This window comes from Muscardinus avellanarius, assembly GCF_963383645.1.
Source record: "Muscardinus avellanarius genome assembly, chromosome: 2".
NCBI classification, from domain to species: Eukaryota; Metazoa; Chordata; class Mammalia; order Rodentia; family Gliridae; genus Muscardinus; species Muscardinus avellanarius.
The window spans coordinates 117,822,473-117,841,303 of record NC_137787.1 but is presented as its reverse complement, the minus strand read 5'-3'; the positions used below and the strand labels follow the sequence as shown (position 1 = coordinate 117,841,303).

At 56.1% G+C, this 18,831-nt stretch overlaps 1 protein-coding gene across 1 annotated transcript; it reads left to right on the top strand.

Annotated features, from left to right (window-relative positions):
• Nucleotides 1-1,307: 1,307 nt before the first annotated feature.
• Nucleotides 1,308-5,002, top strand: INHBB (inhibin subunit beta B; the record flags this gene model as incomplete). Its single annotated transcript, XM_080689938.1, has 2 exons — nt 1,308-1,731; nt 4,227-5,002. 2 exons carry the CDS (start codon nt 1,308-1,310, stop codon nt 5,000-5,002), a joined length of 1,200 nt encoding a protein of 399 aa, XP_080546064.1.
• Between the last annotated feature and the right edge of the window lie 13,829 nt (nt 5,003-18,831).

Sequence of the window (18,831 nt, the reverse complement as noted above, 5' to 3'; positions counted from 1 at the left end):
TCAGGCCTGAAGGAACTCGGATTTGCCATGGCGGGAGTGGGAGTGCTGCAGACCCTGCCAGCCAGGCAAGCTTTGGGGTTCAGAGGTCTCTCGGCCACCAGGCAGGATCCCCACGCAATCAGGACAGGACGTTCCTAGGGCGGCTGAGCCACCCCTGCCCTCCAGCCCAGGGCTCACACCTCGCTTACTGCGACGGTGGCCAGGGGCACTCAGAGAGGGCACTGCGGCTGACACCGCCAGCCGGCCCGACACGCGCCGCCGCTCCAGCCTCGCCAAGGCCCGCCCGCGATGGAGCTCGGCGAGGGTCTCGGATCCCGATCGCCCTCGGTCCGGAGGGCGACGGCGGGAACAGAGGCAGGGCCTGCGCCTTCTCGGGAAAGGGGCGGCGGGAGGGGTCGAGCGCCCGGATTCGAAGCCTGGAGCCCACCACCGCTCAGCGGGACGAGGGTTCCAGGCATCCACGTGGTGGGAAAGTTTCGAGCAGCAAAAGTGGCCCGGCATGGGGAGGGGGCGAGGCCAAGCGGTCCCTCCCGGGAAAGCCGAAAGGGACGGCGCGGGGGCGCGGAGTGGGCGGGGAGCCGGCGGCCCGGCCCCGCACGGATTCCGCCTCCCTCCGCCCCCGGGAAGCCTGCGGGCGGGAGGTGCGGGCCGTCTCCTCCCGCACGGCCAGGACCCCCCCCCCGCCGGCGGCTCTATCAGCGCGCGCGCACAGACGGAGAGCGTGCGGCTCTCGGAGCCCTCGGGAGGAGAAGCGGGGAGCGCGAAGGAGGAGCGGGCGCGAGAACTCCTCTCGGGCGCCGCACTCGCCCCGCCGCGGGCGCCGGCCACTTCTGCGGCAGGAGCGCCGCGCCGCGAGGAGCCGGCGGCGGGAGGCCGGAGCGCGGCCGGGCGCCCGAGGCAACTTTCGCGGACCGCAGGCCGCGGCCGCGCCGCCCCGGCTCCCGCAGCGCGCCCCGCTCGGCGGCGCTCAGGTGCGGCCGGCCGCCGCAGCCCGCCGCAGCGCCGCGCCCAGCCCGCCGCACCCCGCCGGCCTCCGCCAAGTTGCGCGGGCCGCGCCGCTTTCGCTTCGCCGAGCGGGCCGCGGGACCCCGACGCGGAGGGGATGCGCGGCGGGCTGCGGACGCCGGGGCGCCCCGAGCCCGCGCGGCAGTGACCCCCGCCGCGCCCCTCCGCCGCCGCGCGGGCGCCCCCGCGCCGCCCCCTCCCCCGAGCGGCCTCGCGGCGGCGGGCGGCGGCGGGGCGGGGCGGCCCGAGCCCGCCTGCGCTCCGAGCCTCGCGGCGGGCGCCCTCGTCGCCAGCGGCGCACCATGGACGGGCTGCGCGGGCGGGCGCTGGGGGCCGCCTGCCTCCTGCTCCTGGCGGCCGGCTGGCTGGGGCCCGAGGCCCGGGGCTCCCCCGCGCCCCCGCCGTCGCCCGCCCCGCCGCCGGGCGGCCCGCAGGACACCTGCACGTCGTGCGGCGGCTTCCGGCGGCCGGAGGAGCCGGGCCGGGTGGACGGCGACTTCCTGGAGGCGGTGAAGCGGCACATCTTGAGCCGCCTGCAGTTGCGGGGCCGGCCCAACATCACGCACGCGGTGCCCAAGGCCGCCATGGTCACGGCCCTGCGCAAGCTGCACGCGGGCAAGGTGCGCGAGGACGGCCGCGTGGAGATCCCGCACCTCGACGGCCACGCGAGCCCCGGCGCCGACGGCCAGGAGCGCGTGTCCGAAATCATCAGCTTCGCGGAGACAGGTGGGTCCGGCCCTCGGGCTGGCGGCCGCGGCCCGCGCTCCCCCTCCCCGGCCGGCCCGCTCCGGCCTCCGCCGCAGCCCGCGCGCAGCGCCCCGGAGCGGGCGCTCGGCCGCGGCCCCGCTCGCTCCGCCGGCTGTCAGCACTTTTGCCGTAGGCCGCAGACCCCTCCCCGCGCCCCTGCGCCGCCTCGGGGCGCCCGGTCCTCCGCCCCTGCTCGCAGGAGTCGGGCCCCCGCGCCGCTGGGCGCGTGTACCCCTCCCGGCAGATGCGCGCGGCCCTGGCTCTGCGGGCACTTGCTTGGTGATTGCTTAATGTTTTTGTTTCCCACGATCGGAGTGTAGGCTTAGCACTGTGGATGGAGATGTGCGTGCTTGTGATATACGTGGGCTGGAGAAGTGTGTGTGTGTGTGTGTGTGTGTGTGTGTGTGTGTGTGTGTGCGCGCGCGCGCGCGCGCACATGTACGTGTGTGTGTGTGTGTGTGTGTGTGTGTGTGTACACGCGCGCGCACACACACACGGGGAGGGGAGAGTGAGAGAGAGAAAGAGAGGCGCCCCTGGGGCCGCCTCCATCGCCGGGCGGCGTGGGCTTGCCAGGATTGCTGAAGCTTCTCTGGGGAGAGCTAGGCAACCTCTCTTCCGATTGTGTGGGCACCGGGATCGGGCGGAAGGCAGGCTTCTCAACAGGTCCATCATTCACTCAGAGAAAGACCCGCTAGGCTTGGGGACAGCCCCTGCCTTTAGGCTTGCCTGGCAGCAGCGGCAGCCCTCCAGTCCCAGAGCTGTAGAGTTCCTGGTTAACAAAGGGTAGGACTCCTATTTGGAATCCCGCCCCCCCCCATCCCAGGTTGCAGATCTCTACTGCTGTCTAAATATAAAAATCGGGAAGAGAAAAATATTTGGGAAGTTTGAAAGGAAGGACAAGAATGTGTACAGGGCTGAAATGCTGGGGAGTGCTTTCGACTTCGCTGTCCTTTTCAGGACTTGAATGAGCCAGGCTGGCTTTTGTGCCGGGAGCTCAGCCCCATTGGTGAGGTGGGGACTGCAGAGAAGGTTGCAGAGGGGGAAGCTGGGCACTGTCAGGGTGGGGAGCAAGCAGGAGCCTGGGAGGAGGGGAAGATGTTGTGCCCCGGCTGAAAATGGCCCCCCACACTCCCCCAGGCAGCAGGCACATCGGCTGGTGCTGCCTGGGGATGAAAAGGGATGAAAAGTTTTGCATGGCCGGGTGTGGAGAAAAGCAGAGACAATCAGGGCTGGTTTGTGCTTAGAAAGAAATACATTGCCGTTTTAGCTGTCCGCCCGAGTCAGGGAAAGCTCAGTGTGCAATTAGAGGGCTTGGATTGAAAGGTGCTTTGGGGCCCAGAGTAGAAATGTGATTCTGGAAGGTTGAGGAGCCCTTTTGGTCCTGGTGGCACAAAATGACAGCGGGGGCTGTTATATTTCTGGTCCGTTTCACGGAGCCAACTCTTTGACTTATAAATAACAGATTCAGGTCACAGGCAGCTCGTCCAAGACCAGCTTTTAAGGCTGCGGCTTCCCCCATTTCAAAGTCAGATGTCAGTATTATTAGAGGAGCCAGGCAAGGCCTGAGGAGGGGGCTGGGGGAGTGCCATGGTGGGAGGTTTGATAAAACCAGCTGAATCCAGAGAGTTTGCCTTATTCCTGAGGCAAAAAAGGAAAGAAAGAAAGCAGTGATTGTCAGAGGCAAGGGTCAGCAAAACGTAGGATGAGAGGGGCGTCATCTCTGGGCTGGCATAGCAAAACTAACAAAGCAGTTCTCTCCTATCCTCGGAGATTTTGAACATGGCACAAAACGGGGAGCCAGGGTTTCTTAAAAGAATTGGACTTCAAGTTTCAGGCTGAATGTCCTGTCCCTTGGTACAACTCAGAAACAAGGACTGTGCTTTGCAGCTTACAAAGCACACGTTCCTGTGTCAGAAATGTGAGCAGAGCTTCTTGTTTGCAGTGGAGGTTCCACTGAGTTGGATCAGATCATGCTTAGGTAAACACTGGAAAGAGGCAGTAGGTGGCTTGGCTTGATTTTGCAATGCCCTAAGTTAACCAAAAAAAAAAAAAAAAAAAAAAACCCTACTTACTTACAGCAACCCACTCCAAAATCTTCTCTGAGATCCTGGTTTTGTTTTTCAGATTTCACAGATACCCATAACAACTTGTTAAGATCTTGGCCTCTTGACAAGTTCCTCTGTGGAGATTTGAGGCCTGTCAGGCTGTCTCCAGGGAGCCTTGGCCTGGGAGAGGTGAGGCCGGATTTTCTAAGCCCCGGCACTCCAGCCCCAACCTCATCCAGGTTTCTCAATGGGAAATGATTTTCTCGGCCTCTCCCAGGTTACAGGCAGAGACTGGGCCAGTTTCTGGTCAATAACAATGTTTTTCAGTTGCACGGCCAGGGTGCATTCCAGGAGCAGGCTGCACAGTCCATTTCATTTACTGCCTAGAGTTCTTGCGCTAACCCAGCCTGCTCTCTCCCATTTCCACAGATGGCGTCGCTTCCTCCAGGGTGCGCCTGTATTTCTTCGTTTCCAATGAGGGCAACCAGAACCTCTTCGTGGTGCAGGCTAGTCTGTGGCTTTACCTGAAACTCCTGCCCTACGTCCTAGAGAAGGGCAGCCGGCGGAAGGTGCGGGTCAAGGTGCTCTTCCAAGAGCAGGGCCATGGTGACAGGTGGAACGTGGTGGAGAAGAAGGTGGACCTCAGGCGCAGCGGCTGGCATACCTTCCCGCTGACAGAGGCCATCCAGGCCCTGTTCGAGCGTGGTGAGCGACGACTCAATCTGGACGTGCAGTGTGACAGCTGCCAGGAGCTGGCCGTGCTGCCGGTGTCCGTAGACCCAGGCGAGGAGTCGCATCGGCCCTTCGTGGTGGTGCAGGCCCGGCTGGGCGACAGCAGGCATCGCATCCGGAAGCGGGGCCTGGAGTGTGATGGCCGGACCAACCTCTGTTGCAGGCAACAGTTCTTCATCGACTTCCGGCTCATTGGCTGGAACGACTGGATCATCGCGCCCACCGGCTACTATGGGAACTACTGCGAGGGCAGCTGCCCAGCCTACCTGGCAGGGGTGCCCGGCTCCGCCTCCTCCTTCCACACGGCTGTGGTAAACCAGTACCGCATGCGGGGCCTGAACCCCGGTCCTGTGAACTCCTGCTGCATCCCCACCAAGCTGAGCTCCATGTCCATGCTGTACTTTGACGACGAGTATAACATCGTCAAGCGGGATGTGCCCAACATGATAGTGGAGGAGTGCGGCTGTGCCTGAGGGCGGCAGACAGGGGGTGCGGAGCGCCAGGCAAGGCCCAGGAGCATCGCCTGCCGCTTCATAAAGCAACCAGTCAAAACCAGAGGGAGAGACTTCCATTGCACACGGAGACACGCACAGAGACACGCATAGCCAGACGCACCCTGCCTCCCACACAGCAGCCTCCAGGATACCGGCAAATGGATGCGGCAGCAAATGGCAGCTTAGCTACCAATGCCTGTCACTTGGAGAGAATGGGGTGAGCAGCCACCATTGCCACCAGCTGGCAGGGCCACTCTGAATCGCGCCTTCTGAGCACACATAAAAGCACAAAGACAGAGACACTGAGGGAGGGAGAGGGGGAGAGAGCGAGCGAGCCACGAAAAAGAAAGCCGGGTGGGAGCTACGGGCAGGCAGAGTGTCCCAGGCCAGCTCTGCTGCAGCAGCCTCGCTTCCCCCATCTGGCATTCTCATTCTCATGCTGCGAGTCCAGGGGAGCTGTCCTTCCAACCTCTTGGGAGGGGCAGGAGGCCCTGGAGGGACCCTGGAGCAGAGGCAGTGACCATGTGACTGTCTCTGGAGTCCCAGACATGTGGTGTGTGTGTGTGTGTGTGTGTGTGTGTGTGTGTGTGTGTGTGTGTGTGGTGGGGAGGGAGGGAGTGGCGAGGGGGGTCTTAATTTGATGCTTTAATTGATTTCCAGCAGTTGACAGGTCACTCATGCCAGTTGTAGAACTGAAAAGAGACTTTTTTTCTATCAGGTGTGACCTTTTACATGAAAATACGGATTGTCCTAAATGAGAAGAAAAGAGTTGCAATTGGTGCCTTCCCCTGGGGCATTCCTCTAGGACTAGTTGGGGAGGGTGGGAGTGGCCGTGAGGCCAGGGGATGAACCCAGAGGAGGCGGTGGTGGGTGGAGGCACTGGTGGGAGTGTACCAGTACAGGTGCCAGAGGGCAGCTGCTCTGCTGGCCTTGGAGAGGTGGGGAAGGCTGGCAGCTGCTTTGCAAAAGTCGCCCATGTTGGGGGGGAGGTCCTGGCCACGGGCTGGCCCTGGATCTGGCACCTGCCGACCTGCCTGCAGAGCACTTGCACACCTGCTGAACGCACATGTCCTAGCACTTGCCGATCTGCGTGTGTCCAGAGTGGCCCTGGGAAGAGCTGAGTTTGCTTTCCCTCTCACTGTCCAAGTGCCACATGAACTATGCAATTTAAAGGGTTGACCCACACTAGATGAAAACTGGACTCGTACGACTCTTTTTATATTTTTTATACTTGAAATGAAATCCTTTGCTTCTTTTTTAAGCGAATGATTGCTTTTAATGTTTGCACTGATTTAGTTGCATGATTAGTCAGAAACTGCCATTTGAAAAAAGAAGTTATTTTTATAGCAGCAAAAAAATGAATACAGTTAAATGTATTATACATAATTTTGGAACCAAAGAGGCCAACAGATCAGTTTTAATTTTTATTAGATGGTGAGGCCACATTACATGAGGTAGACGTTCTGAACAATCCCTTAAGTGGCCTGCCAGCATTTCAGGGTATAAGCGGATTTTTGTTTATTCAGTTTGATGTGTCTTTTCTATCCTTACACACCCAGAAGATAGAGTAAAAACGACTGTGGTAGAATACAGGTGTGTATCCTTAAATCCTCATCTTTATGTTTATTTAATAAAGCTCCCCTTAGGTCCTGTTTCATAATAATTTAAAACCAAACAATTTCTCCATAGACTGGCTGTTAAAGTATTTTATGTTTGTGTACAGTTTAAGAAAATAAACGATTGAGTGCCATGGGCCTGCTGTCTTGAGTGATATCTGGGGTGGACCGGGGCCGGAGGTGGGCGTTTGGGAGGAGGCTCAGGCCAGGTGTCCGTCTTCCATGCCAGCAGCCGCTGTGGCTAGCTCCCGGCACTCTCTGAGCCCTTGCCATGAGACGTGTGTCCCTCAAGCGGGGAACGATGGCAGAAGATCAAAATAAAGGACAATTAGCAAATTCATGAATTACGCATTTGTTTACTCTTCTAGCCCCAAGACTAATTATGTTTTACCAAGGCTATGTCTATTACCATTTGAAAGCACTGGTAAGAACCCATCCCTAGAAGGAGAGGTACAGTTGGGAAGTATAGCCCCCTGGCCCCTGCTGCTCTACAGGTATTGAGCCAGGCAATGGTAGAAGATAGCATACCTTGGGATAGAAGGTGAACTCAGGGTCCTGAGCAGCACATCCCCCTCTCCTATTAGGGTCAGAAAGGCTGGTGCTGGTTTGGGGAGTGACAGATGTGGCTGTGACTTAGAGACCTCTTCCCTGCACACATCACATATTGGAGTCCAAGCCCTGCCTGAGTTTACCCAGTAGTGCAGGAGTCGTGGGCATTGAGCCTGGGAGCCAGGCTGGCCCACCTGTTTCCCAGGCAGGGGGCTGTGGCGCTGTGGCCTTGCCTCCCTCTGAGGCCTGCAGGTCCACCAGGGCTCTGTCGCCTGTGGTCTTCCTAGGCAATCTCAGCACACTTGAATGTGTGGGACTTTCAGGGTTGTCCGACCCCAATGAAGTAGCAATGTGGGAACTGAGGGAGCTGGATGCTTGGGTCATATCTAAATGCACACCCAAGCTGGGAAGGGCAGCTTCTGCCTATAATCCCAGTACAGGAGGATCATGGATTCAAGGCCAGCCTCCCCAACTAAGCAGGACCCTCAACACCTTAGGCAAAATCCTATTTTTGTTTTTGTTTTTAAATCTCTGAGGTAGAATTTCCCTGGGTTCAATCCTCTGTATATATATATGTAAAAAAAAAAAAAAAGTCACTGAGACAGCTGGTGGCATGGGCTTTCTTCTGTCTTCTGTCAAGTTTCTCTCCAGCTGAGAGCTACTGTTCTGTCAGGCTCTTTGTCTTGAAAGGTAGATTTGTTAATCTGCAAAGTTGTGAGACAGTTAAGGTGACAGGCCTGGCCTGGCAGTGCTAGGGAGTCAGTGCCCAACACCTCATGGCTGCCAGTACCAGGCCCTCAGCCTAGCCTGCCTGCACTGCCTGGCTGCCTGGATCAGTGCCAGTAGGCCAGCAGAGGCCAGGGCTCCACCACCTCTCCTTCCAGGCATGGTTCTTACCAGTGCTTTCAGATGGTAATAGGCACCACCTTGGTGAAACCTAGTCTCGGGACTGAAGGGGGTCTCCAAGTCACTGGGGCAACGTGAGCCTCTGGAGAGACCAGAGGTGCCTCTGCTGTTTAGGTATTGGACACTTGTGTGACCCTCTGGGGCTGGGCTTCCTAGGAAGGGTCTGCGAAGGGCGTAGTCCTGGGGGGCTCTCTCCGGCTGCACATTCCCAAGTGTCCCTGTAGGACTGGGCGGCTGGGAGTATGGAGGCTGAGAGGTGTGTGAAGGCAGGTCCTGGAGCCTGTCCAGGACCAGATGGCCCTACAGTGAGCCACAAAGCCCCTGGTGCTCCTGTTGTACCTTTCCCCTCTCTCCCTAGGGTGCCTGGCCAGGGCCTCTGCTGAAACCCCTGCTGGACTTCAGAGTGTCCTCCCTCCTTTCCTTTTGGTGGCTCCCAGGCCAACACCTTTCCTCATCCCAGCCCCACCTCGAACCAGTGGGATGGGCAGAGCTAGGATACCGCTGTCCCCAACCACCTCGAATGTCCCCCTCTGTCCATGGCAACATCTGAGGTCCCCAGCTGGCCTTTGAGCTGGCCCTGAGTCCTCGGTGACTTGATGGAGCCCAAGGCCCAAGCAGAGGAGGCGCTAGGGGGCGGCACTGGGGAGGACCCACACCAAACTCCCCTCTCCTCTTCCACATGGAGTTTCTCTCCCTACCCTCTCAGGGACATGCTCAGAGTGGGGCACCCAGGGGATCCCACCTGGAGGAGGGACTTGGGTGGTGGGCACTATGGCCAGCCCTTGATCCACCTGGAGCTCAGGTCTACTAGACCTAATGCACACGCTCACATGCATGAATGCCGGTAAAGAGGCACTTTACCCACCTTGTAATTGAGAACCATCTAATGTGCCAGACATCACCATGACATCCCTGCAGACCCAAAAGTGGAAAGGTATCATCCAGCCAGTCATTCAGCCATTCAACCAACATTGCCTTTCTGTTATGGTTGTTTATGCCTTATCTTGGCTTAGTTCTCATGACAACCTGGGGTGCAGAGGAGCAGCTGAAAACAAGAAGCCAGACTCCAGGGGTTCCACAGCTCTTAAGTAGCAAGGTGGAGATTGTTCCCCGGGATCACTTTCTAGAGTCACTAACAGCCACTGGGCTGTCTAGCAGGAGGGCAGAGGGGAGGGTCAGCTGCTCTGGGCCCACCTGGGGCTCAGGTGTCCTCGGTGTTCATTTAGAGGAGCCCTGATTCCCCTTGCTCCATCCCAGGGCATCAGTGTGAACTGTGGGGACAGCCGTCCGTGCGCCATCCCCACTCCCTCCTTGGCCAGGTGAGGGAGTTGGCTTCTGGGCCAGGGTTGAGGACAGGCAGGTTATGGGTTGAGTACTGCAGCCTGACTCCATCATAAGTAGTCTCCGGGAGCTTGGCTGAGGAGCCTGGCAGGCAGCTGGCTTGCAACTCTGGCCTGGTCTACCTCTCAGTCCTCACATAGAAAGCTGCCACCTCTGATGTGCCAGGCTGTGGTTCAGCCCTATCACCCCTGCTGGACGGGAAGGGTATGCCCACCTTGAGACTGGGAGGCAAGGCTCAGGAGCTGAGTCACTGTTCAGGGAAAAGCCAGACCTCTAGCCCTCCACACACCACCTTCTCTGCCTAGGGTGTTCCTGAGAGACAGACCCTCAGGGCTCTGTGTCCCTGAGGCTGGGAGAGAGCTGCTCCGAAGTCAGAGGGGTCCTGGGGCTCCTGAGTGCACCCCAGGAGGCCCTTTAGAAGCCCCAAGTTGCCCTGGCCCCAAATGGGGCCTCTGCCAGTCTATCTACTTCTGGGCACATGACAGGCTGCTGTAGGTCTGGCCTAGTGAGGGTAATCCTGCTTGAGAGCAGGGTCCCAGACAGCCTGGGATCTGGTGGCCAAGGACCAGCGGATGCTCTGAGCATGCACACTGGCTGCACTTTCAAGTGGGACTTCCAGGAAAAGTTTTGGCCTTCTTGAGTAAAACTCAAGTTGGGGCAAGGGCGAAAGGACCCTTGACTACTCCCTATCCTGGGAGCTTCTACCACTCTGCCTGTGGGCTGTGGGATAGGACTGTAGTCTGTGCTGGGAATCAGGAGCAGAGTGGGAACCGGGTTGGGCCTGCAGGCTGCTGGGCAGACTCGCTCTACCCTCTTTGTTTTCCACCTGCCCTGGCCGGCCCCAGGGACAGGGCGAGGGTGGGCCTTTGTACTGAGTGGGAAGTGGGAGGGCTGGGCTTGCATGCCCCCAATCTGCCACCACTATTTACTGTGGGGCTTGTGAGTGAAACCTAGGTCCAGGGTACCAAGAAATCCAGGGTCGGGTGGGGGAGGGGACAGCTCCATCCCCCAGGGAGCTCTGGCCAGGTGGAAGCAGCCCCCCTGGGGGTGCTTACACTGGCGGGTGGGGAAGGGAGCCAGCCGCCCAGGCCCCTGAGGGACATCTGAGCTTGTCTTCCTCCATGAGGTTGCTCTGCTCTCCCAGGGCTTTCTGGGTGTTGCCTTCATCCTCATGGGCATATGAGGGAGGGAAGTCAGCTGCCAGGGCAGCGGAGCCCTGGGGAGCTGGCCCATCAGAGCTGCACCGGGTAGCTTCCTGACTTTCTTGCTGGGGGCCTTTGCAAGCCTTGTCCTTACCACGCCGTTCAGTGGCCTCTCAGTACAACCCTTCACTTGCCCACCAAGGCCTGAGGTCACAGAAACAGGTCCAGGGTGCAGCCTCTCCCTCAGGACACCTCAGATCCACAGTGGGAGCGGCTGGTACTGGGACCTTGGAAGTGGCTGGTGCAGCTGAGGTCCTGTCACAGGCCGGCATAACAGGCAAAGAAAAGGAGTAAAGGATTTTCCAAACACGCCCTTCCCAGCGACGTTCTGAGCCGTCTTGTCACTCCTCCAGTCCAGGCATGGAGTCTAATGGCTCGCAATCTGGGATCCTAGGCCTCTCACCTCTCCACCTAGAGCCCAAGGCCACACGCTTAGGCTTCAGGGCCACCTGCAGCTGGCCTCTCTCACCTCTGCAGGTCCAAAGCCCTCCTTCCAAGAACACCATCTCTCCCCATTGTGTTGATTGGGATGCACCGTCCAGGCAGGCTAGGTAGAAGCCAGGCTGGAACTCTGGGCCTCATACTTGCCTCCCCCATGGGGTTGCAGGCCAGGATTTAGGGGAGCCAGAGTCCTTGCTGCTCACACTCTACCTTCCTAGTCTAGGACAGGACCAGAGCTCAATACACATTTTTTGGGGGGGTTACTGAGGATTGAACTCAGAGGCGTTCTACCTCTAAGCTATATCCCCAACCCTTTTAAAATTTCTTCTTTAAAATTTGAAACAGGGTCTTGCTAAGTTGCCTCAAACCTGCAATCCTCTGGTTTCAGCCTCCCAAGTGCTGGGATGATGGGTGTGTGCCACCACCCCCAGCTTTAACACACACCTCTTGCATGAGAGAAGGGGACCAGCCACAGGGTGAGAACTGACTACTCTCCCATTTCCTTTGCTGGAGCAACTGAGGCTGTGGTGCTGATGGGACCCAGGGAGAGGCTCAGCCCTGGCTGAGACTGGGAGCCAGTGCTCTGGCCCATGCCTTTGTTGGTCCCCTGCTTTTAAAATCACCCTGTGCCCCACAGGTGATTCATGTAAATAGCATGATCAAAGCCTGTCATTTTCCTGCTGTTCAGCTGCACAGAAAAGTGCAGCCTCACTCACAAGCCACTGATGCTAGCAAAAGCGGTGCCAGTCCAAATGGGTGGCACCCTGGGCCTGGGTGCCAGGGAGGAGCTGTGCTGTGTCCTGGTTCCTCCCTGGTACTCAGGAGGAGGCGCCTCTTCCTGCCCATGTCTTCCACCCTCGGGAGTGTGGTTTGTCACCAGGGGAGTCTCGTTAGAGCTCAGCTTTAATTATCAATCACTGAGCGATGAATTGGTTAATGCGGGAGCCCCACTTCCCCCACCTCATGGATGACTGGCACATTAATGAGTGCCAATTATTTCAGCATTAATAATTAATCTCCAGCCGTGCCGGGGAAGGAGGGAAGGTACACAAGTCTTAAATCAGCTCTGGGACCAGCCTGCCGTCTGGAACTACCCACTATCTTGTCCTGAGGATCCGAGTGAGGCTGCATACTCAGGGGCCTTCTGCACTCTTGCAGGGTGAGAAATCACCAGGACCAGGGTCAAAGCCTGGTCTTGGGTTAGGAGCAAGACTAAATTCCATGAGGGCGGGGACCACGTCTGCTTGGACACTACTGTCTCCCTAGTGCTGGGAACAGTACCTCATCCACTGTAGGTGCTCAATAAAAAATACATACATTTTTTGGTACTAGAAGTCATCCTCAAGAGCACTCTACCACTGAGCTACAACCCCAGCCCTTTAAAAGAAAAAAAAATTTAAATTTTAAAACAGAGTTGGCATGGACCAAAGCACCCTGATCAATAAGTACTTTGGGTTTGACGGCCTTATCCAGGTAGGCTACTCCATTGTTATGTAACTGCGGGCAACTTCTTTTCTCTCTCCAGTCCACAGTGTTGGATTGGGCTAAACATTTTGTTTTTCTGTTCATTAATTTCTCTGGTACCATTACTTCCTGTGTCCCATGTATCAGTTCCCCACCCAGAAGCCAGCACCCCTGTCCCTTGGAGAATAGTTATCTGCCATTCTGGCTGGTCTCTGCTGTGGCCACAGCGGTTCCTGTCAGAGGCAGGGAGAGCCATAGGGGTTGGGATGGCTTTTGGGGTTCAAGCTGTCCTGAGCTGGCTACATGTCTACCTCTGGTCTCAGCTGAGGCACAGGTGCATCCAGACCACAGCTCTGAGGGACATTCTGAGGCCTGGGGGCTACGGTGGGAATTCCAGTCTCAGTACAGGATAAAAGTTTGGTTTCCATGCATTGTTCCAACCCATCTAAATTGGCCCAAGAGGAACTCACCCTGCCTGGCACATGGGATGGGGAGGCGACTGGCATGGCCAGGGAGTGTGCTGGTCTGGGGTTTGGGGGTGGCTTTGGGGCAAGTGGAGGACCTGCTTCAGGCTGCTCAGGTCTGAGAACTATACAGAAGTCCATGTACCCCATGGATGGGGTGATAGGCACAGAGAGGGGCTGTGACTTGCCCAAGACCCAGGGCTAATGGAGCTGCATTTAGTAGCTTGAGTACTTCCCAAGAGCTTGCTCTGTGTCCCAGGCTGTGGACCCTTCTCAGCAGAGGCTGAACCCCCAAGATGTCACCTTGCCTGGTGCTATGACATTCCCAAGTGTGCTCATGGCTCTTGAGGGTGAGAGGTTGTGGTGGGAACTCAGAGGTGGCCACATGAAGGGCTGGGGGCAGGTGGGCTGCACCCTCCCGCAGAGTGGAGCCTGTGCCTAAACCTTGCTCCCACAAAGTACATAGGCCAAGGGCTGAGAGTATGGGTCTCCAGGTAGACTGCAACCTGGCTTTCTAGATGGCAGCTATACCCACCCTAGCTGTGTGCCTGAGGGCTGGTCACTTAAACTTTCTGTGCCTGAGGATCCTCATGATACAAGGAGGCCAAATTTAGTATATACATCATGAGCTCAAACACTACAACTCACTGGTGCTCATGACATTCCAAGACCTTCACACAAATGTTTTAATCCAGCTAACTCATCTCGAGGAGGGTATTGACATTTCTGTTTTACAGATGAAGAAACTGAGTGTAAACAGAGTCCTAACTTGCCCGGAGACAAGTAGAAGAGGAGAAATGGGAACTAAATCCCATGTCATGTGCTCTGGACTCCCAGTGCCCAGCCACACACAGCCTGTACGGGCCACACCCTTGTGCAGATGACACTAGCGGGATGGCAAAACACCTCTCTCCTGCCTGCCCCCGATCTTGGAGAGCCAATCTGACCTCAAGGACCACCATGATGGCCATGACCTCTCTCCACCAGGGTGGCCATATCCTCCTCTAGAAAATGTCAAGGCAGGGCTCCAAAGATACTTTAGGAAATAACAAGCCAAGCAGGCCCAGCGCTGTCTGCCCCAAAGCTCAGCCTGTCTTTGGCCCCAAGTCCTCTTTAGCAGCTGCCCATAAGATCCCTCTGCCCTCAACAGGGCCAGTGGGCCATGCTGACATGTGCTGAGGGCCAATACCCTGTAGCTCGCAATCAGAGTTTCTCTGGCCCTAATGGAACCAGGTTGCCTGGTGCACCTGACCCTGTTGAGGCAATCGGTCTGCAGAGAGCTGGGGATACCTCTCCTGTAAGGCAGCAAGCCATAGGCCTTCACAGTGCCACTGCCATTCATTCCAGGATAGATAGGCTTGGCAACCTAGGGCCAAATCCATGCCCTAAGCATGGTTTCTTACGTTTTTAAATGACTGCAAGAAAATCAAAAGAAGAATGATATTGCATGATGTAAAAATGATTCAGCCAGGCGTGGTGGCGCACGCTTGTAATCCCAGCATTCGGGAGGCTGAGACAGGAGGAGAGTGGTTCACAGACAGCCTCAGCTACTCAGTGAGGCCCTCTGCAACTTAATAAGATCCTGTTTCAAAATAAAAAATAAAAAATAGGGCAGGGGGTATAGCTTGGAGGTCTAACACTCTTGGGTTCCATCCCCAGACCCACACACACACACACAAAAGAAAATGATTACATTCAAATTTAATGTCTATAAATAAGTTTAATTGGAATATAGTTACCTCACTGATTTGTATGTTAGTTAGGACACTAACTAACTGATCTAGATGGCTCATTCACAGGGCTAATGTCTCCGCAGGCCACCATAGTTGTCCCTTATCCTCCTCCTGGGAGGCCATCCCATCTCCAGGTCCCTCCTATGGCCAATAGATGCAGAGATAGACCTGTGACCCTGACCAGGACAATCGCAGTCACCTGAACATTGAAATGCACCAGGATATGTCTGACCTACACATTTGGAGTAATGGCCTGGAGGTGGAGGCCAAGGGTGGCCTCTGCGGCTCTTCAGGGCCTTCCCAACGCCTGGCATAGGGTAGAACTGATACATGATGGAAAGAAGGTTGATATTAAAACCAGCATATCACCTTGTACCCACTCAAATGGCCACTATAGCAATAACAGAAAATATCAAGGTTGGGAAAGATTCTGAGATACTAGAATCCTTTTCCCTATTGGTGGAATATGAAATCATTCAGCCACTGTGGAAAACAATCTGGAGGCTCTTCAAAAAATTAAAAACACCAGTGCGTGGTGGCACATGCCTGTAATCCCAGTACTTGGGAGACTGAGACAGGATGATTGCTGGTTCAAGGCCAGCCTTAGCTATTCCAAAATAAAAAATAAAAAGGGCTGAGGGTATGGCTTGGGAATAGAACACCAAAAATAACCAAATAAATAAATAAAAACAGGGCCAGGCATGGTGACATGCACTGGTAATCGCGGCTACTCAGGAAGGTGTGACAGGAGGATGGCTTAAGCCCAGGAATTCAGGGCCAACCTAGGCAACATAGTGAGATCCTGTCTCAGAAGACAAACAAACAACATCAAAAACAAACATATGATCCAAAATTCCACTCTGGATTTATAACCAAAAGAATTGAAAACAAATCTTTCCAGAGAGATTTTACTTGTTTATTTTTGTGGTACTGATATCAAACCCTAGGGCATTCTACCTCCGAGCTACACCCCCAGTCCTATTTTATTTTTATTTTGAAACAAGGTCTTACTAGGTTGATGAGAATCTCACTACTTGCTAAGCTTGTCCTCGAACCTGTGATCCTCCAGTCTCAGCCTTCCAAGTATCTGAATTACAGGCCTGCACCACCATGCCCAGCTTTAAGAGAAATTTTATGCCCATGTTCATGGAAGCATTCTTCACAATAACTAAAAGGTGGAAGCAACCTATGTCCATCTACAGATAAATAGATACACAAAAGGTAGAATATTCATACAGTAGTCATACAACCTTAAAAAATGTGGGGAGTATTGACCCATGTAACAACACAGATGAACTGGAGAATGCCAGGCAGGCAAGAAAGGAGGCAGCTGCTGAGCCCTCTTCTAGTAGGTCCCTGGAGCAGAGGCATCAGGTCTGAGAGGGGTGACACTGGCGGGGAGAGGAGGAGGCAGGCTCAGTGGGTATGGAGTTCCAGTCTGGAAGATGAACAAGCTGTGTGGATGGGTGGTGGTGATGGCTCTGTGATGTATATGCTCAGAAATGGTTAATATGGTAAGATTAATATTAGAAATATTTTACTGCAATCAATAATTCAAAAACACCCACCTGAAACCCAATAGCAGAAATGACCTCAGGTAGCACAGCTGTGCTTCCATTCTGTAAGGCAGCAGGCATCCCATTCTCTGGCCTTGCCCGCCTGGCCTGGGGTGGGTGGGGTGGGGGGCTCACCTCACCTTGACCTGCTCCTTTGGCTGCCAGGTTCACCTGGGGCTAGCCAAAAGCTGGTGTCATGATCACTCCCCGGAAACCTTGGAAACGGCGCCAGGGGTGGCCCTGAGGGCCAGATTGTCTGAGAAGCCTCCCGAGAGGAGGCTGATAACCCTGGGCCAGTGTCAGGCATTGCCCAAGGCTGGCATGCCTGGGTGGGTCTGGGCACAGGGCTCACCAGGGCCCTGTAGGATGGCGCACTCCGGGGCTGTGTGTCTCTTTTGCCAGGCACTAGACCGGTACTTCCCTGCTCCTCTTATTCTTCCCAAAGTCCCCAATGAGATAAGGACACTGTGAGTTCTTGTCTGTCTTAGGCTGCCTTCAGCTCCAGGGAACCAGAGAAGATCTAAAGGCTAGTGCCTGGCTAAGAGGGGCTCTGAGATCGAGGGCTGAGGAAGGTCTGGAGGTGCCAGGGCCTGTTGGAAGTGCTTGGCGTCTGTCTCTAAGCAGTGTCTGAAATTTTCTGCATGGGTCCTTCACCGAAGGCCCTTGGCAACTGGGGGCAGAACCCATGGAGAGGCTGGTGCCCAGGCCAGAGCAGGCGGCCGCAGGGAGAGCTGCAGAGACTTGGGGCCAGGAGTGCAGAGTGGAATGGCCCAGCTGAGGGCATTATGCAGGCTGCAGGTGGTTGCAGTGCTCTTCTGAGACATCTTTTCTTGCATGGTCCTGGTTGCCTGGGCCCATGAGGCTCTGGTGAGGGCCTGGAGCCCCCGGTGTGGGGGTACCAAGGAGGTGTTTGGAATTTCCCAGGCAACATCCCTACAGGTCTCAGAATGGTTTCCAGGCACAAAGGAGAGCACCTAGACTTGCTAGGCACAGTCGAGGGGCTGCAGTCCAGGATGGAAGAGCGGGGTGGGCAGGATAGGGAAGTTGGGAATTTGTAGAAACTGTGTATTGGTATGTCTGGGGGCAGGTTCTGCAGGCAAACAGCCTGTAAAGCAGCCAAGCTTTCTTGCATGTACCGGGAAGGACAGGCAAACTCTACAGGAGGGAAATGCCCGCAGGGTGGGGGAAGTGGTGCTTTCCAAGCTGACTTCCAGAGGGCCTGGGGGGGCCTTTCGAATTGCTATTACTGTAACTGTTGACAGGTACTGGCTGTGGCGGAGAGGCTGGGTCTCTGCCTTGGCAACTGGGGACAGAATCCAAGGAGAAGCCGGTGCCCAGACGAGAGCAGGAAGCTGCAGGGAGAGTTGCAGCTAGTGTGCGCCGCACTGCTCTGTGCAGACACTCCAGGGCTGGCAGGCAGGGGCGCTGAAGGAGCCAGGACCACGGGAGGCTGTGGGCTTTTTAGACGAGATCCCCTGTGCTGGAAGATGGCTTTCAAACACTCAGAAGGCCTTGTGTAGACTCCCAGGTCAGAGTCTCAGGGAACTCAAAAGGATTAGTATAGTCCTAATCTCATCTAATTGCACCAGGGACTGAGAGCACCGGGAGGCCCAGAGACACTGCTGCACTTCCCCAAGGTCACACAGCAACTGGAAGACAGCAAGAATAAACTCAGCCAACAAATTCAAGGACACCAGCCCTCCTAACTGCCTACCCTGCCCTGTAAACCAGGTGCCCTTGGAACCTCCCCTCCCTCCCTTTCTCTTTCTTCCTCCCGTGTCACTCAGTAAAAATTTGAGTATCACCCAAGGCCAACTATGCCCTCAGAAATTCCTAGCTTGTGAGAGTCCCCTCCTGGGGGCTGAGGGCCCCCACCCTCTACTGGGCGTGTGGGTAAACTGCTGTGATGAGCTATTTCTAAGGTAGGAAATGAAAAACTAGATCACAAAGCCCTGCGGGAGAGCCGTGAACTGCTCTTGGCACAGAAAACACTGATCATGCAGCAGGTGGGCAGCCTGGCTCCCCTGCGGGCCCATGGCGGGGAGTATGGCCCCTTGGGGTCCTCCAGGGTCCTAGAGAAAGAACCTCCGTCCAGGAGGTGTGAGCTTGGGTCACAGGAGCTGCAGCTTTCCAGGCTGTCTGCCTGCCTGCCTCCCTGTCTGTCTGTGGGGCTGAATGCCTGCCTTACTCATCGGGGCCCTGAATCACCTCCTTTCAGAAGTTACACTGTTCCTGGAATAGAGCTGGATATCAAAGGTGGACGCGAGTCATTTCAGGCCCAGGAACCCAGAAGGCCCCCAGGGCTTCAGGGGCAGGACATATGAGGAGAGCAGGGCCACCCAGCTGGGCACCCAGGGCAGTGTTGTCAAGCAAGGCAAGGGATGGACCAGGAGGAGAGCCAGTGCGTTCTGAACAACATGAGGCCCCACAGCCAGGCTACCTCAGTTTGACTCCTAGCTCCACCATTTCCATAGTTTTGTATCTTTGAGCAAGCGACTCCCTCTCTCCAAGCCTCAGTTTTCTCCTCTGCAACCAG